Here is a 20204-nt window from a genome sequence, read left to right on the forward strand (position 1 = left end):
TCAAATGAGAAAAAGCTAGAACTTGGGGTGGCAGGCATGCCGATCAATACCAAGATAAAGAGACCCAAAAAAGCAGTTTATTGATTTAATTTTCCCAAACCTAGTTTTGCTTAGCACACAGCAAAAGCCACAAGTCAGAAATTTCAGCAGCGATTGTTAGTAATTTATCAGTCTTCACTGCGTCTGCTTAGAAGGCTTAAAAGAAAAAAATTCCAACTCTTTGATTTGTAATTATACACAATGTCGGCACAGGCTGGCTCTGACACACGGGAGCAAAAAATCAATCCGTTCTGGTAGCTCTCCACTCAGATCACTCTGACCTGCTAACTGAAATAAGAGTCGGACGGGCCGGCTGCCCAGAATGAACATTTCCAAATATCCTGCTTTCTCTAAAATATCTTTTCGGGTCCGTCTGGCATAACCAGAGATGAGTGCAGTGTGCTGAATCTTGGCTGCGTGGCTGTTAAGTGACATTCTCCACAGGTAAGTGCCCGGACTCCAACCTGCTGTGCAGCCGCTGAGCAGAATCATTAATCTCTCATCTCTCTGTGTGTGCATTAGTCCGTCTCTATCAGGGAAGCTCTGCAGGCGGGACGCGATCTGACGACTGACACAGGAAAGACGTGACAGCTAAAGGGGGCAAGCTGCATTCCGCATTCAGAGGGAGGTGGCACACAGACAGGCTCAAACGGGAAACAAATGCTACTTTATGCAGTGGATGGAGGATGAGCTGCTACTGCACCTGTGAGTCCGACTTTTCAGAGGGTTTTTCCGTCAGGCTGCTGCTCTCTGCAGGGATCAAGTCGTTGTACTTGGTGCTCAAGTCTTCATCGGAGTAATGAAGACTGCCCGGACTCGGCCTGGGAGGAGACCTGGACAAACGACACCCAAAAAAGTTGATATTTATTTGGTTAATGTCCTCTGAGCGGTGAAGGTGGGTTCAAATAAAGGATACAAACCACTACCCTTTGATTACGTCACTGAAAACTCCTCTTGCCTAATGCTAAGTCCCTGATTCACGCAGCGCCCGACGGCCAAATCGCACCACTAGACCCCTGATATAGTCTGTACCTTGACTGAACATTGAAAGCCGACGCCTTTGACGTGAAAATCGGGTCCCGTGTGAATGCAGCTTTAAGGTGGCCGCATGAGCCTCTGGGCAACTGCATGTCACAACTGCACTGTCTTTAAGATGTGGACATTTCCGTCAATGAGCCTCTACGGGCTTGGGCGACCCAAAAACCTGCAGCACCAACAGAGGGGTTGATCTGTACGGGTGCCTGTGACCAAGGTGGTGCAAAGCCGCTTTTTTCAACGCATTAGTTGATTTACAGTGATTTCATAAACCCATTTATATTATACAGCGCAGCATATCAGTACAAGGCTACTTTTCTGGACTCCAGCATCAGTTACAATAATTGCGTAAATGGTTGAAGAGTTACGGTAGATTTTTTCCAAGTCAATCAGCCTCCAGTCTAGTTGTGGCTTAACCGATGGTCCCAGATTAGGTTTACTGGTCATTTTTTCAACAACTGTCAGGGTTGTTTGTCTCCTCATGTTTATCTTTTCTAAGAGGAGGAAAACAAAAAGGCCTTGACAGCAACAAGCCCAGAAGGTAGTAAAGTGGCTTTAAATGAGTCTAATACGAACTAATGGTTCATACAGATTTGCCATTCATTCTGTTCTGTGATGGTTGCTAGCCTCTTAGCCAGTTGACACCAAACATCCTTCAAAAAGTTTCAGTTCCATTCCAAACATTTATGGATTGATTTGCCAATTTGTTAGTTTACATGGGAGACAATTTAGTTATACTTGCTGACTTTCAACAAGCCACCTGGTGGTCATTTAGTGAACTTACCTCCTTTCAATTTTCATTTTGATGCCTGTTTCAAACAGGAAGTCAGTAACCTCAGTTTCTTTTTCAAGGTCTTATATCAAAGCAGAGGGACTGAAAAGAGAGAATTCTTTGTTGATTTTTGAAAAGGTATTGGTTTTATGTCCAAATGCAGTTGTTTACATGCTTTTATTTTTCAAAATAAGACTTAACTTGAAAACTTTTTGGATTTTTTTTTTCTCAAAGTTGATCAAGCTTATACCCAAATGCATGTTTTTTACTAACAGATTTTTTATTACAGGCTCAAGAAAAAAGTGGTAAAACCGGTTTTGGACACTTTTGTTTTTTAAATTTTTCCACTACGTTTTTTGTGGAAAACAAAATCAGAAATGGTTCAGTTTCAGGGATTCAATCTAAGGCCCAGCTAGTTTATGAAATTAGCAGTTGCAACCCGTTTAGATGAGAATCATGGGACAATCATGCAGCCAGTGTGTCCTGGAAGAATAATTCCCCGCTTCAGTCCTCAGCGTGGGCTGAGGAATGTCAAACCACTTGGCTCGTGTGACTAAACTGCAAACAGACGTCTTGCACAGCTTAAGGGGGTCGTCAGACTAAAACAGGGAGCGGTCACCACACATGTGAACGGCACACTGCAGTGATCAAACATGCCAGTGTTGTAGGCGTGAAAGAAAGAAACCCTTAGAGCAGGGGGGGACAGAAGGGGGACTTCAAAGCAAATAAAGGGGAAATAAGTTGAAATATAAAATGATTGGCTCTTCTTAAGTCAACTGAATAAAACCTCTGCTCCGTATTTCTGTCCTTGGTTCTGCTAAAACAAACAGGCGTCTGTTTTCGCTGATTGCCGTTGGTTTGGCTGACTCCTCCGAGACTCCCGGTGACTTTCCGGGCCGTGGCGTCGGCCGCTGGTCCCTGCCAGTGGAGCCGCTGCAGCGCACACAGCGGCTTTTCATGCACCCCAAAATACATTTGCATAAGCCCTTTTCGGATGAATACATGCGGGAAGCATTTCAAAAATTATCTGATTAATTCAAGCGGTTCTCACAAGACGTCCTTCTTTGCGTGAATTGAGGGGAAAAAATGAGAAAACTCCACTGGGAAATTACCAAGAGAGCTGTAATTCAGTTATGCCTGATGATTTACATCAAACTAAAGTTAATTCACTTAACTTGAAACAAATCAAATATTAACTGCAGGAAGCTCTTCATGCACAACAGAGGTTTTTTTATAAGGACATTCAAAGGTCTTTGTTTCTATAAAAAGAATCCAACATTGCTGGCAACTTAGAAAGTAAAACATTAATTGTAAAAAATGATTGAAGACATAGAGGGAAAGATAATATTTATCCACAAAAGCCAAATCTTGGATAATCCTTTTTATTATTCTTAAGACATTTATATTGGAGTTTTTTTGCTTTTGTGATTTTAATTAAAATCTCAGTGTAGGAAATCAATCACATAAACCCTGAAACTAAACTTAGAAGCCAAATTAAAGTCAGGGAGACACAAAACTATACTTGTAAGGCTATGAATGCATATTTTTATGCAGGTGTCTTCAGTATTAGTATTCTATTCTAACTATTTTTTAGAAAGCTGTAAATATTGAATGAATGGGATGTGTTTATTTGCATAGATATGCAAACAAGTTTTTTTTGTTAGCTGTAAATCAAGTCAAGTCAAATTCAGACTTTCTATACAGATTTAGCTCCAAATTTGCACTTAATGAATGGATTGATGCCTTAAAAAGTACATAGAGTAAAGCCAGAAAGCAAAAGTTCAAGAAGCATTAACAATTTCCGTTTTGAAAAACTATGTTATTAAATACACAAAAAAACATGGAAAGATATTTTAAATACATGATTGACCTCTTGATTGGTCTGTTTGGTACTAGCCAGAACTATCCGGTCATCTGTATCGGCTCCTTTTTCAGCTTCTAGAGTCAAAACTTATCATGACGAAGTTTCATTCAGCTTCTAGTCTACACAGATCTGGACTGACTTCAAGAAAGTCTTTTGAGTGTTTTTTTTTTTTTTTGTAAAGCACTTTGAATAGTTTTTATACACGAAATGTGCTGCTCAAACAAACTTGCCTTACCTACTGAATGTATTTAAAAAGTAAAAAATAAAAACTTTTATTTTGAAAATTTGATAATTTAACTTTATTTAAACAGCCTTCTTTTTTTAAAATTTACTTTAAAGTTAAACTAAATTTTCTCGAGTTAGCAGTGGATTATGAGTGAAGTACTAAGTATTTTCTTCTCCTGAGGCATCTGAACCATAATCTGACCTCTGACCTCTGATTAAAAAGTCACAGGATCAGTTCTGACCAAAAGCACCACACCATTTGTACAAAAAGTTTTTATTTCAAAGCATTTAGCAGCACTTTGGGCAGTGATGGTTGCACCCTTTAAAAGATCTGGCCTTAAATCAAATAAATAAAAACAACAGTAATTAATATTTATGTGCCCTTAAGCCAGTTTTCTGAAAAGGTTTGCACTTGCACCATAAACCCTAAAAATCTCCTCAATAAAGTAAGAAAGACAAATCAGCATTGATTTTTAAACTTTCTCCCTGCAGCGGCGATTTATCAGAGCCAAACAAACAAAGCCACAGAGCAGACATGCTATAGAGGGCTGGCTGGGGCTTCCTGATAAACCGCTTCCGCAAAAATATGGAGCAAACTCGGCCCACTTCTGGCCCTCTTGCCTTGACTCTGGTGATTGAAGTGTAAATTATTTATCAGGCCCGTTCACTCGGATGGAGCGGGGTCCACTTAATCCTCTCACAGCAGACGTCAATCAGCAGCATGTCAGCGAAGAAGGGAGAGCTCCGCATACAGCTCTCTTCATACCACAGTCTCCCAAAGGGACTCATTACCATGTCAGGAATGTTCAAAAGCTTTGTCACTCAAGAGTGTTTAAAATCATGTTAATCTACACAGAACCGCTTCACCGAGACCCGTGTCAACCTCGCAGCAGACTGTCAAAGTTGTTTTCAGTCAGCTAAAACACGAGGATGCTGTGAGTCCTTCCACCATGAGGATGACAGCAGTGCGGCGTGGAGTTTGGATGTCAGCGTGAAACCACACGAAGGCTTCTTGGGTGGTGAAATGCTGTCAGTTAATATTGAATTTTGCTTTTTTCAGGAACATCTGCATCTTGTAAAAAAAAATAATCAAATCACAAAAAAGCAGCATTTGACTGCTTTAAATATTAACTTTTCGCTTCTACCAGGTCTGGGTGAATACTTGTATCGGATTGGCTGAAGGGTGTCCATTAAAAAGTGATAATGGACTCGTATAAAGATGTTCTGGTCAAACAGCCTGAATCTTTTATATTATTGCGCTGCCATAAAGGCTAGCTGAACAGATTCTTGGAAGATAGGTTTATAAATAATTTTATTAACAATTAAAGAATTAAATTATTTGTTTGTTAATACACATTTATGATCAGATCAGAGTTAACGAGTTCTTACATTGAAGGTGATCTGCTGATGGACTTTGTTTCTTTGAAAACAAACTTTTGCTTCATCGTCTGGACAAAATCAAGTGGTAAGATGTGAACTTTCCCTGTGAAACGATGCTTTGTATCACTTAACGTAAGTTCAGCTCATATACCGCTTTCCTCTGCTGGTTCATCCTCACCAGCAGCTAACGAGGTGCTGGCTCGTTAGCTGTTACCATGACAATGGGTCAGGCCACGTTTCAAATAGTCCGCTTCTCGTGAAAAACTATTTTTTACGCCTGAATGAACATCTTTTTTAAAATCTTTTGTCATAAAAAAGGTACAACGCACTAATAGGCACTAATTAAGCGAGACGAATGAGTCAGAGATGAATCCATCAGTCAGACTTTATTAACTGAACCTCTAGCACTTGTTTGTAACACATTACACGTTAGACACTTTAGAAGCATTAGCCGTGTTAGCGTATTCACAATCCCTTTGACTCCTATCTTTGTCTGCAACACATAAAAAAAACACAGACTGATACCACTAAAACCAACATTACCGTTACCGCTAACTTCCAACCTTCTTAGTAACCAGTGGTGGGTCGTCAGGGCCTTCAAGGGCTTCTCTCAAGGTCTAAAAAATATTTGAATCATGTGTTAATATATATATTTTGTCCATGCATACTCATTAAATCATTCCAAATGGTCCACTCCCTTATATTGTGTTTATGATGGTTATGCTGCTTCCAGACAGAATATTGGAGCATTTAACCAATCACATTTCAGCTGTCCTTTGTTGCCAGGCAGGGTCAGAGCTAAAGAGGCCTTCACCATCAGTTCTGAAGGCATGTAATGCTAAATCAATGTCGGAAATGACATTCATTTCCTTCAACCAATCAGATTTTGAGTTAGCAGGGCCCTGTAGCAGGCTTAGCCAACATCACAGTATTCATCCCCGTGTCCACTGCATCTGTCGAGCGTCGCACTGGCCTTGATGGAATAGAAAGGACTTCTTGACGGAACGTGAGGAGGATGGATTTTGTCTTCAAATAATTAGATTTTTTGATGACTGAAATGATAAATACCATTATAAATTATATTCCAAATTTCTGTGGTTATTTTCAATTTTTTTTGCTGGCTGTAGTTGCATAACAAGATTTGTTTACTGTTGTTTATTCAGTTTATTTATTGTGGCTACAGGAACTTTCAACTTGGAATGCAACGCTTGTTTCTGCATCGTAAAATGGTTAAGGAAGGGTTGAGTGGTTCAGATGTAGCACAACTGAAGGCCCAGGTGTGTAAGGCACGGCCTCCCACTGTTTTTAACATGTAAAAAACATGTCAAAATACAAAAACTTCAAAACTTCTACACATTAGCTGCGTTAGCTTATTTGCAATAACACCAAATCTCGTTTGCGACATGTAAAAAAAAAAAGACTGACACTACCAAAAAAAACAGTCCTGTGACTATGCTACATCCCAGGTTTGTTAGTAACATGTAAAAAAATAAAAACAGTCTGACCCAAAAACACTCAACCTTGTCTGCAACTCATAAAAAAGAGACTTATAGCGCTAAAACAAACGTTACTCTGACTATGCTAACTCCCAGCCCTGTTAGTAACTCCTTAAACTAACACAGACCATTAGCCATGTTAGCGTATTTACAAAAACACGCAACTTTATTGGAAACTTTGAAACTTCAACATTACATTAAACGCTGTTGTTTTTTGAAGAAAAAAAAGACTTATAAGGTGTATCTTAAATTGTGGAAAAAACAAAGTATATTAAAATATTTGTTAGTATTTTTTCTGTTCAAGGTGATGCTTAATTAGGTTGAGTCTTACATTTAATGATACATTGCAAAATTAGCGACACATGGGGTTAAATGTTAGAAATTACAAAATTAAAGTAATTATAGCAAATAACGGACGACGCAAGATTTCGAAAAATCATACCTTCGGCCATTCATTTCTGATAATGGACACCTAAAAAGATGTTTTTTAAAAGGTGTCTTTTAAGTTTTTCATGTATTTCTTTTGATTATAGCTCTCTTTTTGAGAAATTCAATGATTTTTGTAACTATAACAAGCCAACCAAGAGCAAGAAAAGCCTCCCTCCACTAAACATGTATTTTTTTTTTTTTTTTTTTAGAAAAATCAAATACCAAAAGAAAATTATTATACACGGAAAAGACCCGAACTTTATTGATTTTGTTTAGAGGTTTACAAAGTTCACATTTACACCGAAGGGATCGGCTGTCAAGAGCTTTGGCTTTGCTAAGACTTCATAAAACTGAACTTTGTGAGCACCGTGGCGGTATAATTTGCACCTCCACCGTCAAAACTGGCATTTGCAGCCTGATATCGCTCTGGATCAGGCTGAACACGCTGGATTAAGAATGTTTGATTTCTTATGAGTGTAAGGCTGAGGGCTTCATCTGCGCTGTGGCGCTCTGAGACCAAAGATCAAGATGAGTCATTGATCTGCAATCGAAAGCTCAGGTGTCTGGATTTGGATTTCTCTTCTGTGTTCCGAGTTCAAAGAGCGCCGATTTCTGCGAGTACATCTGTGCATTCTTACCCCCCACCCCCACCCCCCAATTCAAGTCAGAAATCCTGCCTGGAAGTCTCTCAAAGACATGAGTTTGCTTTGATCTGTCCTCGAAGTCGCACGCACACATCCCAAAGCACGGACTGGACCTCGCTTCTCAGATTCTGCCATTTGAAACACTCTGGACACATGGAACGTCGGTCTGCACCTGACTCCTCGAAACCCAACTTTTTCTCGAAAAGATTGCATTTCCATCAGAAATACAGCCACTGCTGGCAGGCTGCTGCAAACCTTTCAACTGCCCTCCACAACATGGCAGCAGCTGTTTCCTAGATCTTCACGCCTACTAATAAACTTATTCCAGGCATGCCGTCAGATTTGAATGTGGGACCCTGAAGTCTTAGTTGCACAGGTGTCAGTCAGACATTTTTTTAACAAGGTCTCAGGACCAATGAAGGCAGGACTCACAGGCGCTCATTAAAAAAAAAATCTGTTTATGTCCAGGAAGATTGTCATTTCCTCAGAGCTGAAAGGCGCCGCAGGCATTTTTCTGAGGAAAAATCAATCATTTCATATGGATATTTGTGTGAACGGTGAGCAGCATTCACCAAACTTTCCAGTTCTTCTGACTCGGTTTCAACATTTGATATATTCAGCGTGTTTTCAGCTTCATACACATTTCTGTCGTCCAAATGTTCCTTCAGGAGATGCCTGCTTGAAACTTTTTCTTTTATTGTTTCTTTAAATATATCCAGCAGTTTTTTACCCACTAAAAATAAATAGATAAAGATTTAACTCTTTAGGGGTAAGAACGTTTTACTTTCTAGCGAAAAAGAACCTTTAATCGTTTACTAATGTAGCAGGTGGTTGTTTTTTCTTTTTTTTTTAATTAAGCCTCATTTTTGCAACATTTTCATTAAAATAACTTGTTCATTCAGTGACGTCATGAACTTCCCATTACAGTTAAAAGGATACCGCAGACGTGTCAGAGGACTGATTGAGCACTGAGAATAACCGTAGTATCGGTTAAAAAAAACACGAGATTATGTTGGTAAAACTGTATAAAAACGATTGGGAAGTCAACAATTGTTTTGAAAACTAGAAAATAATGCTCACCTGGTGTAGACGCCATTCTTCCGGCAAAAAGAGTTCTTCACAGACAGCCGTCGGTTGTTGAGCTCCAGGGCGGGGAAGCGTCCCTCGTCCAGGCTGACCATGTCTCCGTGGGTCAGGGCGTTACAGTTGGAGTTGTTACCTGGACACAAATTCAAAGAGAGTGTGTTACCTTAGGCTGGATAAGCAGAGACGTTAGCGTCTAGGAGGAAAGCTGGAATCAATCAGTCATATTCCACAAATTGAAAGAAAATAACTGATCATATGTAATGGAGCTGATTAGGCTACACATTTTTTTAATGCAAAACTAAGGCCTTTGGGCAAAAATCTTTTTTTTTAGGAAAAAGTGGATTTTTTAATCATGGCAACTTCCAAATGAACAGCTTTTGCTTTCTAAGCAAGATTCACTCAAGTCCAAGCAAAAATTCAAGCATCAATATTTCAGGCTGAAAGCAATGAGGGCTAACAAGTTTCTTTCCAAAAGTTGGATGAAAAGATCGATATAACAAAGTATCCAGCAGGAGTCTGCAGTTTCTTTAGCTTAGCTACCTGAGGGAACAGCTAGCTTCCTTAAATTCACAGTAAAAGTGTTGGAGATTTCCAGCCTTTGTCTAATGATGTAACTACTGCCTTGACCTACTGTTCCACTGAGCACACGGCTACAAGACCTGCATTGATTTTTGACATCTACCTCTGGATGACTGTCTTCAAACTGCATCCCAAAAAGCAGAGGCATTCCCTGAAGTGTTAAGGAGGAATTTAAGTCTTTCCAAAACCATTAAGGGTTTCACTTAACTCTCATTGCCTCGCAGTTCCAGTGGTTATTGTCTCCTCCAACTGGTCACGTCAGATAAAGCCTTAGTCAGAACTGCCTTTTTGGGTGGATATGCAGGTGAAAAACAGCCTAACCTGTACGGGGCATGAAGGTGGCCAGCAGGAACTATCAAGATAGTTGGCTAATCGGTGAGCAGAGAGGGCAAAAAAGTGTGTTTTTCCACAGGCATACTGCAAGCAACATGTCGTAGCGAACACTTATACAACACCAAGGGTGATGGAACTGCTAAAGGGTGTCCAAATAAAAAGTGCACGCTACTTTTCTTTAGTCTGACGTACACGTACACCCTGGGCATGTGACGCACGCACAAAAACACACTAAATGGGCATTCTTTTAGCGTTTAGTGTTCACGCTGGACTGCTGCTGCCCATGCGAAATGCCGAAGCGGTGCAAATTTACCGAATCCTGCTTCAGGCTTTTTCTGTCACAGCTGTATTCCCATATACGAAAGACTTGGTGCCATAGAATTAATTCATAATTTCTCTTTTATAATCAATTTTCAAATGATTGGCACGTCCATGAATGAAAAGGAACACCATCCATATTTCACTATCAGATCGGAGTCCCTCATTGGTCAAAGTTCTACCTGGTTTAACTTTTGACACACGTACAATTGCCATGTGTTCTGTACATAGAGCCAGAAAATGGACGTATAGACTCGCTTAAGTACATGTGAACACAAGAGTTTTAAATGCAGAGGCCCGACACGTGAGTATCCACGCATTTACACAGACTTGTCATTGGAAGTCATTGCTTGAACACGCGTTTCCAAGCCAGGTGTGAATGTAGCTCTAAAAATGAGAAAATAAGGCAATTTCTCTAAGTGACCTATCATTTACATACCTTGTTAGGTTATACGCGCTTCTTACTATTGACTAGAGTGTGGTGTAAGGGCACTGTACAACAGCATCTGTACCTCATAAGTGCATGTAACTGACATTATCCCTACAAATACTATACAAAACATTTACCACACACACGAAAATGGTGCATTCCATTATCACGACATCCCTTCAGGTGTCCGTACGACCCTCAAGGGAACTGCAAGACACACCTGCACTCCCCTATAAGACAGGCCGATCCGGTTTATGACCCTCCACGGGCCCAGGCAACCCAAACACCCTCAGCACCCCAATTCAGGTGCATGTGACTAAGGCTTTAACCCAAGTCTCTTTCAGACAGTTTTCATCCCATTTTTTTATTAAAATAAGTTGTTTCCACAGTTGTATAAGCTTTCCCAAAACATTGTCTTTTTTAGGTCAACTGTTAAGGCGATTATCAAAACACAGTTAAAACTATTTGGTCCTATTGGAATGATCTGTACCGAACTGAAACATCCAATCCGTTTTCTTAACCCGTTGTGTCCCTTTCAGTGTCACAGTTGTCCAGCTACTTTTGGGCAAACGGGGAGTACACCCTGGACAGGTCACCAGTAACAATCTCCAATTATTTGGAATAAATTGTATTAAAATGATAATAAATCCTTTTATTTTTTGTTTCGGAATCATGCGTCCTCCATTTTTGTGTTGTGATTTCAGACAAGCACGGTAGGGCAGTTTCCAAATAAACTTGACTGATTCGAACTTGGTGTCATTTGAACATTTGACAGTCTGAAAACTGTCAGACTCAACCAATGACAAACATCTTAACTGAGAGTGACACATGCAGTCGTTTCATGCTCTGTGAGACTTTCGATCGCCGTGTTATTGGTTTAAAAAACAAAAAAACGACGTGGATTGTTGCTGCTGGCCCGGTGTCCCCTCCTGGGATCCTTCAGGTCGATAGCTGATTTGGAAAACACGGAAAAAACGAAACGGCGCTTGATGAGGCCAGTCGCCTGGACCAGATTCCTGGAGTGGGGTATGCAGACTTTTAAGAGCGTCTTTGTGTCGGACTGAGAAGAAATCTCTTGTTTTTCCTCTTTCAGTCAGAAAGATGTGCAATGACCCGTACGGACCCCTCCCCTCACCACCCCTGCCTGGTTGCTAGAGAACCGCAGCAAAAAGTGCTGAGCTGAAGGAAATAGCAGCTGATGTCACAGTTAGGCTGAAATAATGCTCCTCTCTTTCATCTCTCTACTCTTCCAGCTTTCCAGCTTTAGTCAATATTCAAATTCATTTAAAAGCAGAATACAGGCCTCAGTGGTGGAACTAAAACAGAAAACTTTGGTAGGATGGTGAATGAGAACAGCAGAGTAAGAAAAGGAAAGGTTTAAAATACGTAAAAAATGCATACAATTTGTAATTTTAGGAGCTCAAGATTTCATGTAAAAATATTTGTTATTTTTGCACTGCTTAAAGAAGCTTATTCTTAAATAATGTCATTAATGTTACTAATATTGACTCAAAAATTGGAGGGCAAGTGGAAGGGCAAAGCTTTTTGCCCTCCCCCCCTTGCCGCCCTGTAGCTCCACGCCTGACAGGCCTACCTAGGAAGTATATAGAAAGTGAAAATCATTTATTTCAGAGATTAAATAATAATAATAATAACAACAGGTGGCGTGATTTTAGGTCTGTGCCATAGCCTGGTTGCAAAATGTAAACATAGGTGCGCTCACCTGATTCCGTCTTTTTGGCATACTTTTTGCTCTGTCCTCTGATGATGAGTATGAAAACCAGCAGCAGGATAAAGATTAGCCCCACCAGTGCCACCACCACCAAAAACCACCACTCCTCGTAGAAAGGGGCCACTTTTTGTGCTGGGTTTGAAAGACAGAAAATTGAAATTCACGCTTGTTAGCGAACATGTAGCCACTCTTCTGTGAAGTCTAAAAGACCTAAGGAAATTTAATTAAGTCAAAAATGTGAATGTAATTCCGTCGTCTCAGTTCCATTAACAAAACACTTGAAAGCTCACCAGATATGGAAGGAGAAGGCAGACTTGGAGAGCCGTAGCCGTAGTCGTTCACTCCGATTACCCGGAAGTCGTAGCTGACACCTTGTTTGAGTATGTCCATGTTGAATGTGTGCGATGTTGCATCCTTAGGGATATCCTTGATTAAGATATCCCACAAACCCTCATCTGTAATGAGATTTAACACATTTTTTAGGGGAAGTTGAGACGGAAGCAATCACATGAGCATCCAACCATTTACACAAGTTTATCACTGGCAGCTTTTTCTTGGTGTCATTTAGATAAAACACCTGTCTGGCTTGTAGCTCCTGGGGGGAGCTTCATGGCTCTCATAAAACTTTACAGCTAGTAAGTCAACAGCATAAATGGAGGCGCAGACGTTATTCAAATGAAAACCATTTGACGCCTTGGAGCTGGCTGGGAAAACTGAAACTATTTCTGCCGCTTGCAACTATTGATGTAAATCTGACACTCGCAAGTGATTCCAAAAACATAAACAAGTCCCCCGAGATCGTCGGTCATGCCGCTGAACTTATTCTGTGGTTATTAATAGAGATTGAAATTGAATCTGTAGACAACAATATTGGCTTGTTCCATTGAAGACTACTGTTTGTATTGTCATCCAAACCCATGTTGAGTCTCTACACCGCAGGACACTCATAGCCATTTTCACCTGGAAGCGATAAAACACACCCTTCCCAATAAGATGACCAACATCCATCACTATTTTAGTTGCCCCTGGATTCGCCAGTACCAGAACAAACAGGACCCCAATTGTCTCAATGCCGTTGACCAAACCAGTAACCCCTTAAAGATTCTTAGACAGCAGATGTTGATAATTTAGACCACTTTACTGAATGAGACTGTCATTACGGCTACAATGAAGCATGTTTTACTGATGGGAGAGATCATCTGAGGACCCCACCTGAGGGTCTGGCTTCGATTACATAACGGGATATTGGAGCACGGCCTGGATCACCGCTGGCCCAATGAATCGTCAAGGCTGAGCTGTAGCGCGTGATAAAAGGCTCTCCAGGGGGACCCGGGGCTCCTAAAAAGACAAAATGACGTTTTACAAACAAAAAATGCATTAAATAGAGTTTTACATGGGTAAAAAAAAAAAAAAAAAAAAAAAAAAAGACTGAATTGCTGCTACCTTCCCCTGGTCCCGTGGTGATATTGGCCTCCACCTCAGGGCCGTAAATGAAGGTCTTGGCCCGGATGCGGAAGTGGTACGTGACACCATCCGCCAAGTCTCTGAGCTTTAACCAGAGCGGTCCGCTCCCCTTCACGTCCACTGTGACAGTCTTACTGACGCCTGGGGGGGAGGGGGAGTGAAGACAGTCGGCACAGGCCACTGAAGACTCTAGACAAACACACCACATTCAAAGCAGATCTTACACAGGCAAGGCATCGTGGGAGCAAGCATTGTCACACACACAGTGATTGGGTTAGTAGAAGAAAATATTCTTGCACTAATGTCTATGTAGCCATATGTTCTTGTGGGTGAAAGCATTAAATATGTAAGAGGTTGCATGAGCCTTAGATCAGTGTCAAGGTCATCGCTCAAGAAAAAGGCATTATGCAAGGTGTTGCCAACGTTGGTTAAGTAGATGGTACGTTCCACAGCATTAGCAAGGATTAAAATGTATCCTCTACACGAAAAAAAAATAATAAAAGACAGCAGGCAATCTGTGTAGACACAATTTGGGGAGGTAAAATGGGGAATTACCTTCTACAGGTGTTAGGGGTTCATAGATCAGACGGTAGCCCTCAATGATGCCGTTCGGGAAGGTAGGTTCGCCCCAGGAAACATTAACCGAGGTGGTGGTCAGCTCACTGAAGTGAATGAAACTTGGAGCACTGGGAGCTGCAACGGACAAGTTAAAAACACACATAAGCAATGCCCAAAACTGTAGGAGTCCCTAAACTTTTTTTTGTGAGGGCCACAGGGCTGGGCTCTGTGTAACCATCGTAGGTTGTGGCAGACATAACCATTTATGGTTTTGCAGAAATCCACGCATAACTGAACATGAATTTAATGAAACAACAGCATTTATGAAATTAGAAAAATAACAAAGTAACTCTCTCTGTGATCTTGAAAGGAAAAAAGTCAGGGAAAATGAATACTAGTACATTTCAAAATATGACCCATAAACAGGCTGTCCTCTCCCGTCATAGTCCTTTAAAGATTTTGGTGGGCTGCCAGCTCCTCACACATCTCAAAGTTAGCACTAAATGATGGGAATTCAGGCTCCTAGAGATCCGGCTTTTTTGGTTCAGCTCGCTAATAAGAGCTCTTTTGGCTCCCAAACAGCTCTTTGGGTTGTTTTGTTGCTTCATTTAATTTATCATCAACAACTCTATAAAAGTATGCACATAATGAAATAATGCAAAAAAAATGTGTTTTTACTCAAGTGTATATGTATATCCACTCAGATAAAATGTTGAAATTAAATGCTAAAAACAAAAAGTAATTTACAGTTCAATCAGAATATAACATTTGAGCTTTTTCCTAAACAGATTTGAAGCAAAAAAAACACAAACCACTGCAACCACAACACAAAATACTAGTTAAAATGTGCAACCATCAACCAAACAAACAAAAAAGACATTATTCACAGTAAAGGTTTTCATTTAAAAATAAAGAGTATCACTAGGAGCTGATCTGGTTTCTTCAGTCAGTAATGTGTTACCCTTTGAGGAGAAGGTCCTCTCAGTTCGCTGAGGTGCAGTTTGGTTCTGGAGCCAGTTCTAGATGGTTTTGTTTCCGTGCAGACTCTACACTCTGCCTTTATACTATTAATAAAAGCGAAACGGTTCCAGATTTTACTTCTTCTTTCATTTTCTTTACTTTAAAATTTTGTGTTGATGTAGTTTTATGTTGTTACATCATCTGGCGCTCACTCTCTGTCTCTGTCCTTGGTTTTATTGAACACATAGTAACAAAAACAAAAAGTTTATTTCCAAAATTTCAAGAAAAAAGTATGTGTTGATATCGATATCGCCGATACTTGCCCTGTAATTACTTTGGTATCGGATCGATACCCAAATCTCCAGTATTGCCCACCCCTCCTCAAACTGGGTTCACGTGCTGCTGCTGCACGTCCACGTACTCAACGCACCCCCACCACTAGCTCCCTGCTCTGCTCCATTCTGATGCATCCACTTGTAGACGACTAGATCCACACACATCTTTGTTTTCTTCATCCGAGCTGGCACGTGGCTAAAAACTGTACAACTGGATGGCTCCAATATTGCTTGCTTGTTTTCTTTCACTGATAATTTTAGGTTGGGGCTGTGAGGGGCTGTAAGCTAGTGTGAGAGCGTGTGAATAAAGAGATTTAAAAAAAGGGTAGGCTTAGGCTACAGTCCCGCCTACAACCCAGATGGGAATTTCTAATGAACTCCTGCTGCACTGCAGAAACTATGACCTATAAAAAAACAACACGTTTTTTTTTATTTTAACCAAAAACTGCACTGTCATCACTGGGAGTGAGACTTTAACAATAGACTGGAAAAGTTTAAACCACATAATTCTATTTATATCCCTACACAAAGTATTAATGCAAGATTGAAGTCTTGAAAGTTTACAGAACATGATTGAATGTGGAAAACACAAAGTAATACAAAAACAAGTGTATCTAAAAGCATAAAAAACACAAATAAAGGTAGAAACATGAACATCTTCACGTCTTGAAGGACATCCAGCTTTGGTTCGCTAAAGTTTTGAGACTCTTCTCACTTCAGCAAAGACTGCATGTGCAGCTCCTTACTGTAAGTCTAGGGCCACAACAATGAAAGTGCTGAGGCTACAGTTTTTGCAGCCACAAAAAGCTAATAGCTGAGAGACGAGCAAACAGACTGAGCAGCATCGATTGGGTCAGCTCCACAATTTTGCTAAGAAACAAGAAGGTTAAAAGGATCGACTACGCCAACAAATACTGTCCGGCTCAGGTCAGGGGAATTCACAAACACAGTGAGCAGCCCCAGATCCCATTACAGCAGGCTGAGCTTGGGATTGCAACAAAGTTTGCCCTATTGACTTTAAACTTGTTGAGCAGTGGTTGTGACTCCGGCAGATGACAAAGCCTCTTTGTCTTGTAAAAAGATGGGATTGTCGTCTCCCTGTTGCCATTCTCTCCTCCCCTTTCCGGCTGCCTTGTCACACCACAGTGACCTCCAAGGATAACTAAGAAGCTGTGAACACCTTCTAGTTTTTCGTTTTTTTTTTTTTAGTCTACAACATTGCACCAAATGAACTTCTTATATATGGATATTTTAGCTAGAAAATACTGTTCTGACATGTGTGGACATGGGAGTACAAGCACAACGTCCCATGAGTGGGAGAAAAAGAAGAAAACACACAGAAGAAGGTCACAGAGAAAACACACAACAGACACCTAACGCTTCCTTACAAAACACACAACTTAATTGATCATTCAGAACAGCATCCTCAGATGTTTGGTGTCTAACTTACCCGCTTGCTGAGTGCGTCCTCGCGTTGGCGAGCTGCGAGGTCCGTCCCCCGCCGCGTTGAAGGCCGCCACACTGATCATATAGTTGGTGTAGCCAGTCAGGTTCTTCAGCTTTACTCCTGCCTCAGGCATGAAAAGAGTTCGGAGGCGCTCTGTCCCATTTTTTCGCTGGAACTCCCAAAAGTATATCTGCAAAGGAGAAAAGGCCAGCATGACTGGACTGCAAAGTCTGTTCACGTAGTTTAAAAAAAAAAAAAAAAGCAGCCACTTCATCCCAGGATAATTATTAAGTTTGTCAAACTGACCTTGTACCCTTGGATGTCTCCATTCTGTGCATTTACAGGTGGTGGGTCCCATGTCACATCCAACTGGGTGGCTGTTGCAGACTGAATGGCAACGTTTTGCGGCGGGGCTGTAGGAACTGTCACAACCATTTCATAAGCGCAAAAAGGATCAAAAATTTTGTTGGTTTATCTAATTTTTTATGTAAAAACAAGTGTTATTAGCTGCAAGAAAAACTACACAAAGTCTACTATTAAAGTGCTAAGTTATTATATTTAAAGACTTTAGGGATATTCTGTGGTGCACCCCAAGGCACTATCATAGATCCCCTTTCATTTTCATCAGTTATGATAAGGAAAACAAGCATAAAACCTTAAGTTTAGCTAGTGATAAGAAAAAGAAAATCCATCAATATTTGTACACTTTCTTTGAGACATGAAACACATCAGAGACATTTCGAGTGCGAGAAATGTGTTTACGTGAAATATAGACATTGTAAGTTGAAGAAATTAAAAATTGTTTTTAATTTGAAAACTTAAATTACAATATTTTTTTTCATATCAGATATAATATCAGTTTAATTTAATTAATAAGCAAATCAATTTAAACTTTATTAATGAAACACTTTTTTTTCTTTTTTTTACAACAGCAACACATTCTTTACAGGCTTAAAACTATCAAAAACACAAATACAAAACACACAGAACCCTCTCGAGCCCCCACACCTAATATTATGAAACATAATATGACACATGAATAAAACTCAACACAGAAATAGATACCTGGTAGCTTGGCATTACTAGATTTGGAAATATTTAAGACATGTTTATGATTTTATTATATATTTGTAAATTTGTCTTTTTCATTGTTTTTTATTTGTATTAATTTACTTAGCCTTTGATTTTTTTTGTTTATTTAAGATTTTCCCTCCATGATTTTCCCAAACAGCTTGCCTGTTAACTGCAGGGGTTTTGTATGTTTCTTTGTTTTTTTGCTTTTCTCTGCGTATGTTGACTTTGTTGACTCTGATTGATGACTCTGCAAATTCAGTTTTGAAATTTACAAACGATATTGAATTGGGTTTAACCGATGCACGCCTGAATTTATTTTCAATTATGTATAAAACCATATTTTGAAGTGCTATTTCTGTTAAAGTGATGCCAAATTAAGTGGAGTGCTGGATGAAATGGTACACAAAAAATTAGCGACATACACCGTGAAGGGGTTACATTTGTCTCATTATGCCTGATGTGTCACAGAGCCAACACTTTCCTCTTATCTTCTCACCCCTCTTGCTTTCTTCAGTAATATCTGTGACATGAACATAGGGAAAGGCCTGCACTGAGGGGAATTGAATCCCTCTGTGCTTAAGCGGGTGTTGAATAAAAGGTAGCGCACGTACCTGCCTCCCCAACAAACACCTCCTGTGGCGGGCTGGTTGGCCCCTCACCCACAGCGTTGTACACACTCATGCGGATCTCGTAGCGCTTGTGTTTGCTCAACTCTGCGGCAGAAGCAAATGAGTTTCTGTAAGGTCAGGAAGTAACTGAAACATCAATGTACCGGCTTTCTTAGCGCACTTCTATCTGCTTAGACTGCCAGGGCTCCCCCCGATAACAGGGAGGATGTCAGCAGATCCAGCATCTCATTTCACATCACTCCAACTCCCACCAGGCGCCCAAAGCAATTAGCTCAAGGGAGTAATCAGAAATTAAGAATTCTTCAATTGCTTCCCACCCAGATGTTGCTATCATAAGCAACTCAACATTAAATTAAAACTGTTTTTTTTTCCTTTTCTTTTTTTCCGGCTTCTGCTCTGGTTTAATTACAAATCCCAACAGGGAACGTCTAATCACTGTGAAACTAGAATAAATGTGTGTAAGTGCATCAAGTTTTAACTAAAATTGTAAAACATATTACAATATTAGAATTGATATCTCAGCTGTCAGAGAATGCACAATAAAGAAGAAAAAAAATCATATGCAAGTCGTACTGGAGTATAAGTCACACTTTTGGGAGAAATGAATAAAATACATGTACAGTAAAGGCAAATCATAATGATGAAAGTGTTAACAATAATTGACTGAATATCCGCATGCTTTATCACATGATAATGGAGCTTCATGAAATGCAGGAAGAATCTAGAATTTAAGCATAGGAGCATATATTAACATATGAACGATTATTCAGCATAAAGAATGTGTTAAAAGTCAAGTAAACCCTTTATATCCCTTTTAAATCAGTAAATCCGTTACATTTTTCAGTTTTGCCAAGCCTGATGATGCTACGTTTACACTGAGCATGTGACGTGTGTTCAAGAATACGCTAAAGGTGCGTTCATCCAACGATGTTCACACTGGATAGACAGGGAGGGGCTTCCTCTTCTTTTTGCTACATCTGTCACCTACAGTTGGAAGAAGTTTGGTGTGAAATGTCGAAGTGGGGCAAATCTCTTGACGCTCCAAGCTTTTTTTTCTCCACAGTTTTATTCCGATATTAGAAAGATTTATGGTCTTATGATTCTGGCCGGGCACAAACCACAATTATTCATTTCTCCTTCAGGATCAATATTAAAACGGTTGGCACTTTTTATGAAATAAAAGGGACACCATTCATACGTCACTGCCAATTGTACGTGATTGGACAAAGTTCAACCTGCTTTATCCTTCATTGTGCGTTCAATGGACACCCGATTTGTATGTAGACCCCAAAAACAGTCGTAGAAACATGTGTAGCTACACGTGAAACCGAGAGTTTTGAGCGCGGAAGCCTGAAATCTGTTTTAACCAATTTTT

The 20204-nt window shown here is 40.1% G+C and overlaps 1 protein-coding gene across 5 annotated transcripts in view; it reads right to left on the reverse strand.

Moving 5' to 3' along the window:
* Positions 1–20204, reverse strand: part of sdk2b (sidekick cell adhesion molecule 2b) — a 392744-nt gene that overhangs the window by 10538 nt on the left and 362002 nt on the right. For 2 of the 5 annotated variants that reach the window (XM_023949204.2, XM_023949202.2), the window contains exons 35-44: positions 18812–18913; positions 17433–17548; positions 17130–17316; positions 14382–14519; positions 13806–13967; positions 13575–13700; positions 12653–12817; positions 12354–12494; positions 8965–9103; positions 743–872 (exon numbers count right to left, since the gene is read on the reverse strand). In XM_023949204.2, the coding sequence (XP_023804972.1) occupies positions 743–872; positions 8965–9103; positions 12354–12494; positions 12653–12817; positions 13575–13700; positions 13806–13967; positions 14382–14519; positions 17130–17316; positions 17433–17548; positions 18812–18913 (1406 nt within the window). Of the gene's footprint in view, positions 1–458; positions 608–742; positions 873–8964; positions 9104–12353; positions 12495–12652; positions 12818–13574; positions 13701–13805; positions 14016–14381; positions 14520–17129; positions 17317–17432; positions 17549–18811; positions 18914–20204 lie in introns of those variants that run through there. The other 3 variants (XM_023949203.2, XM_023949201.2, XM_078937625.1) reach the window with 2 other exon arrangements.

This window comes from Oryzias latipes, chromosome 19, assembly GCF_053564925.1.
Source record: "Oryzias latipes strain Hd-rR chromosome 19, Olatipes_Hd-rR_3.1".
Taxonomy (NCBI): Eukaryota; Metazoa; Chordata; class Actinopteri; order Beloniformes; family Adrianichthyidae; genus Oryzias; species Oryzias latipes.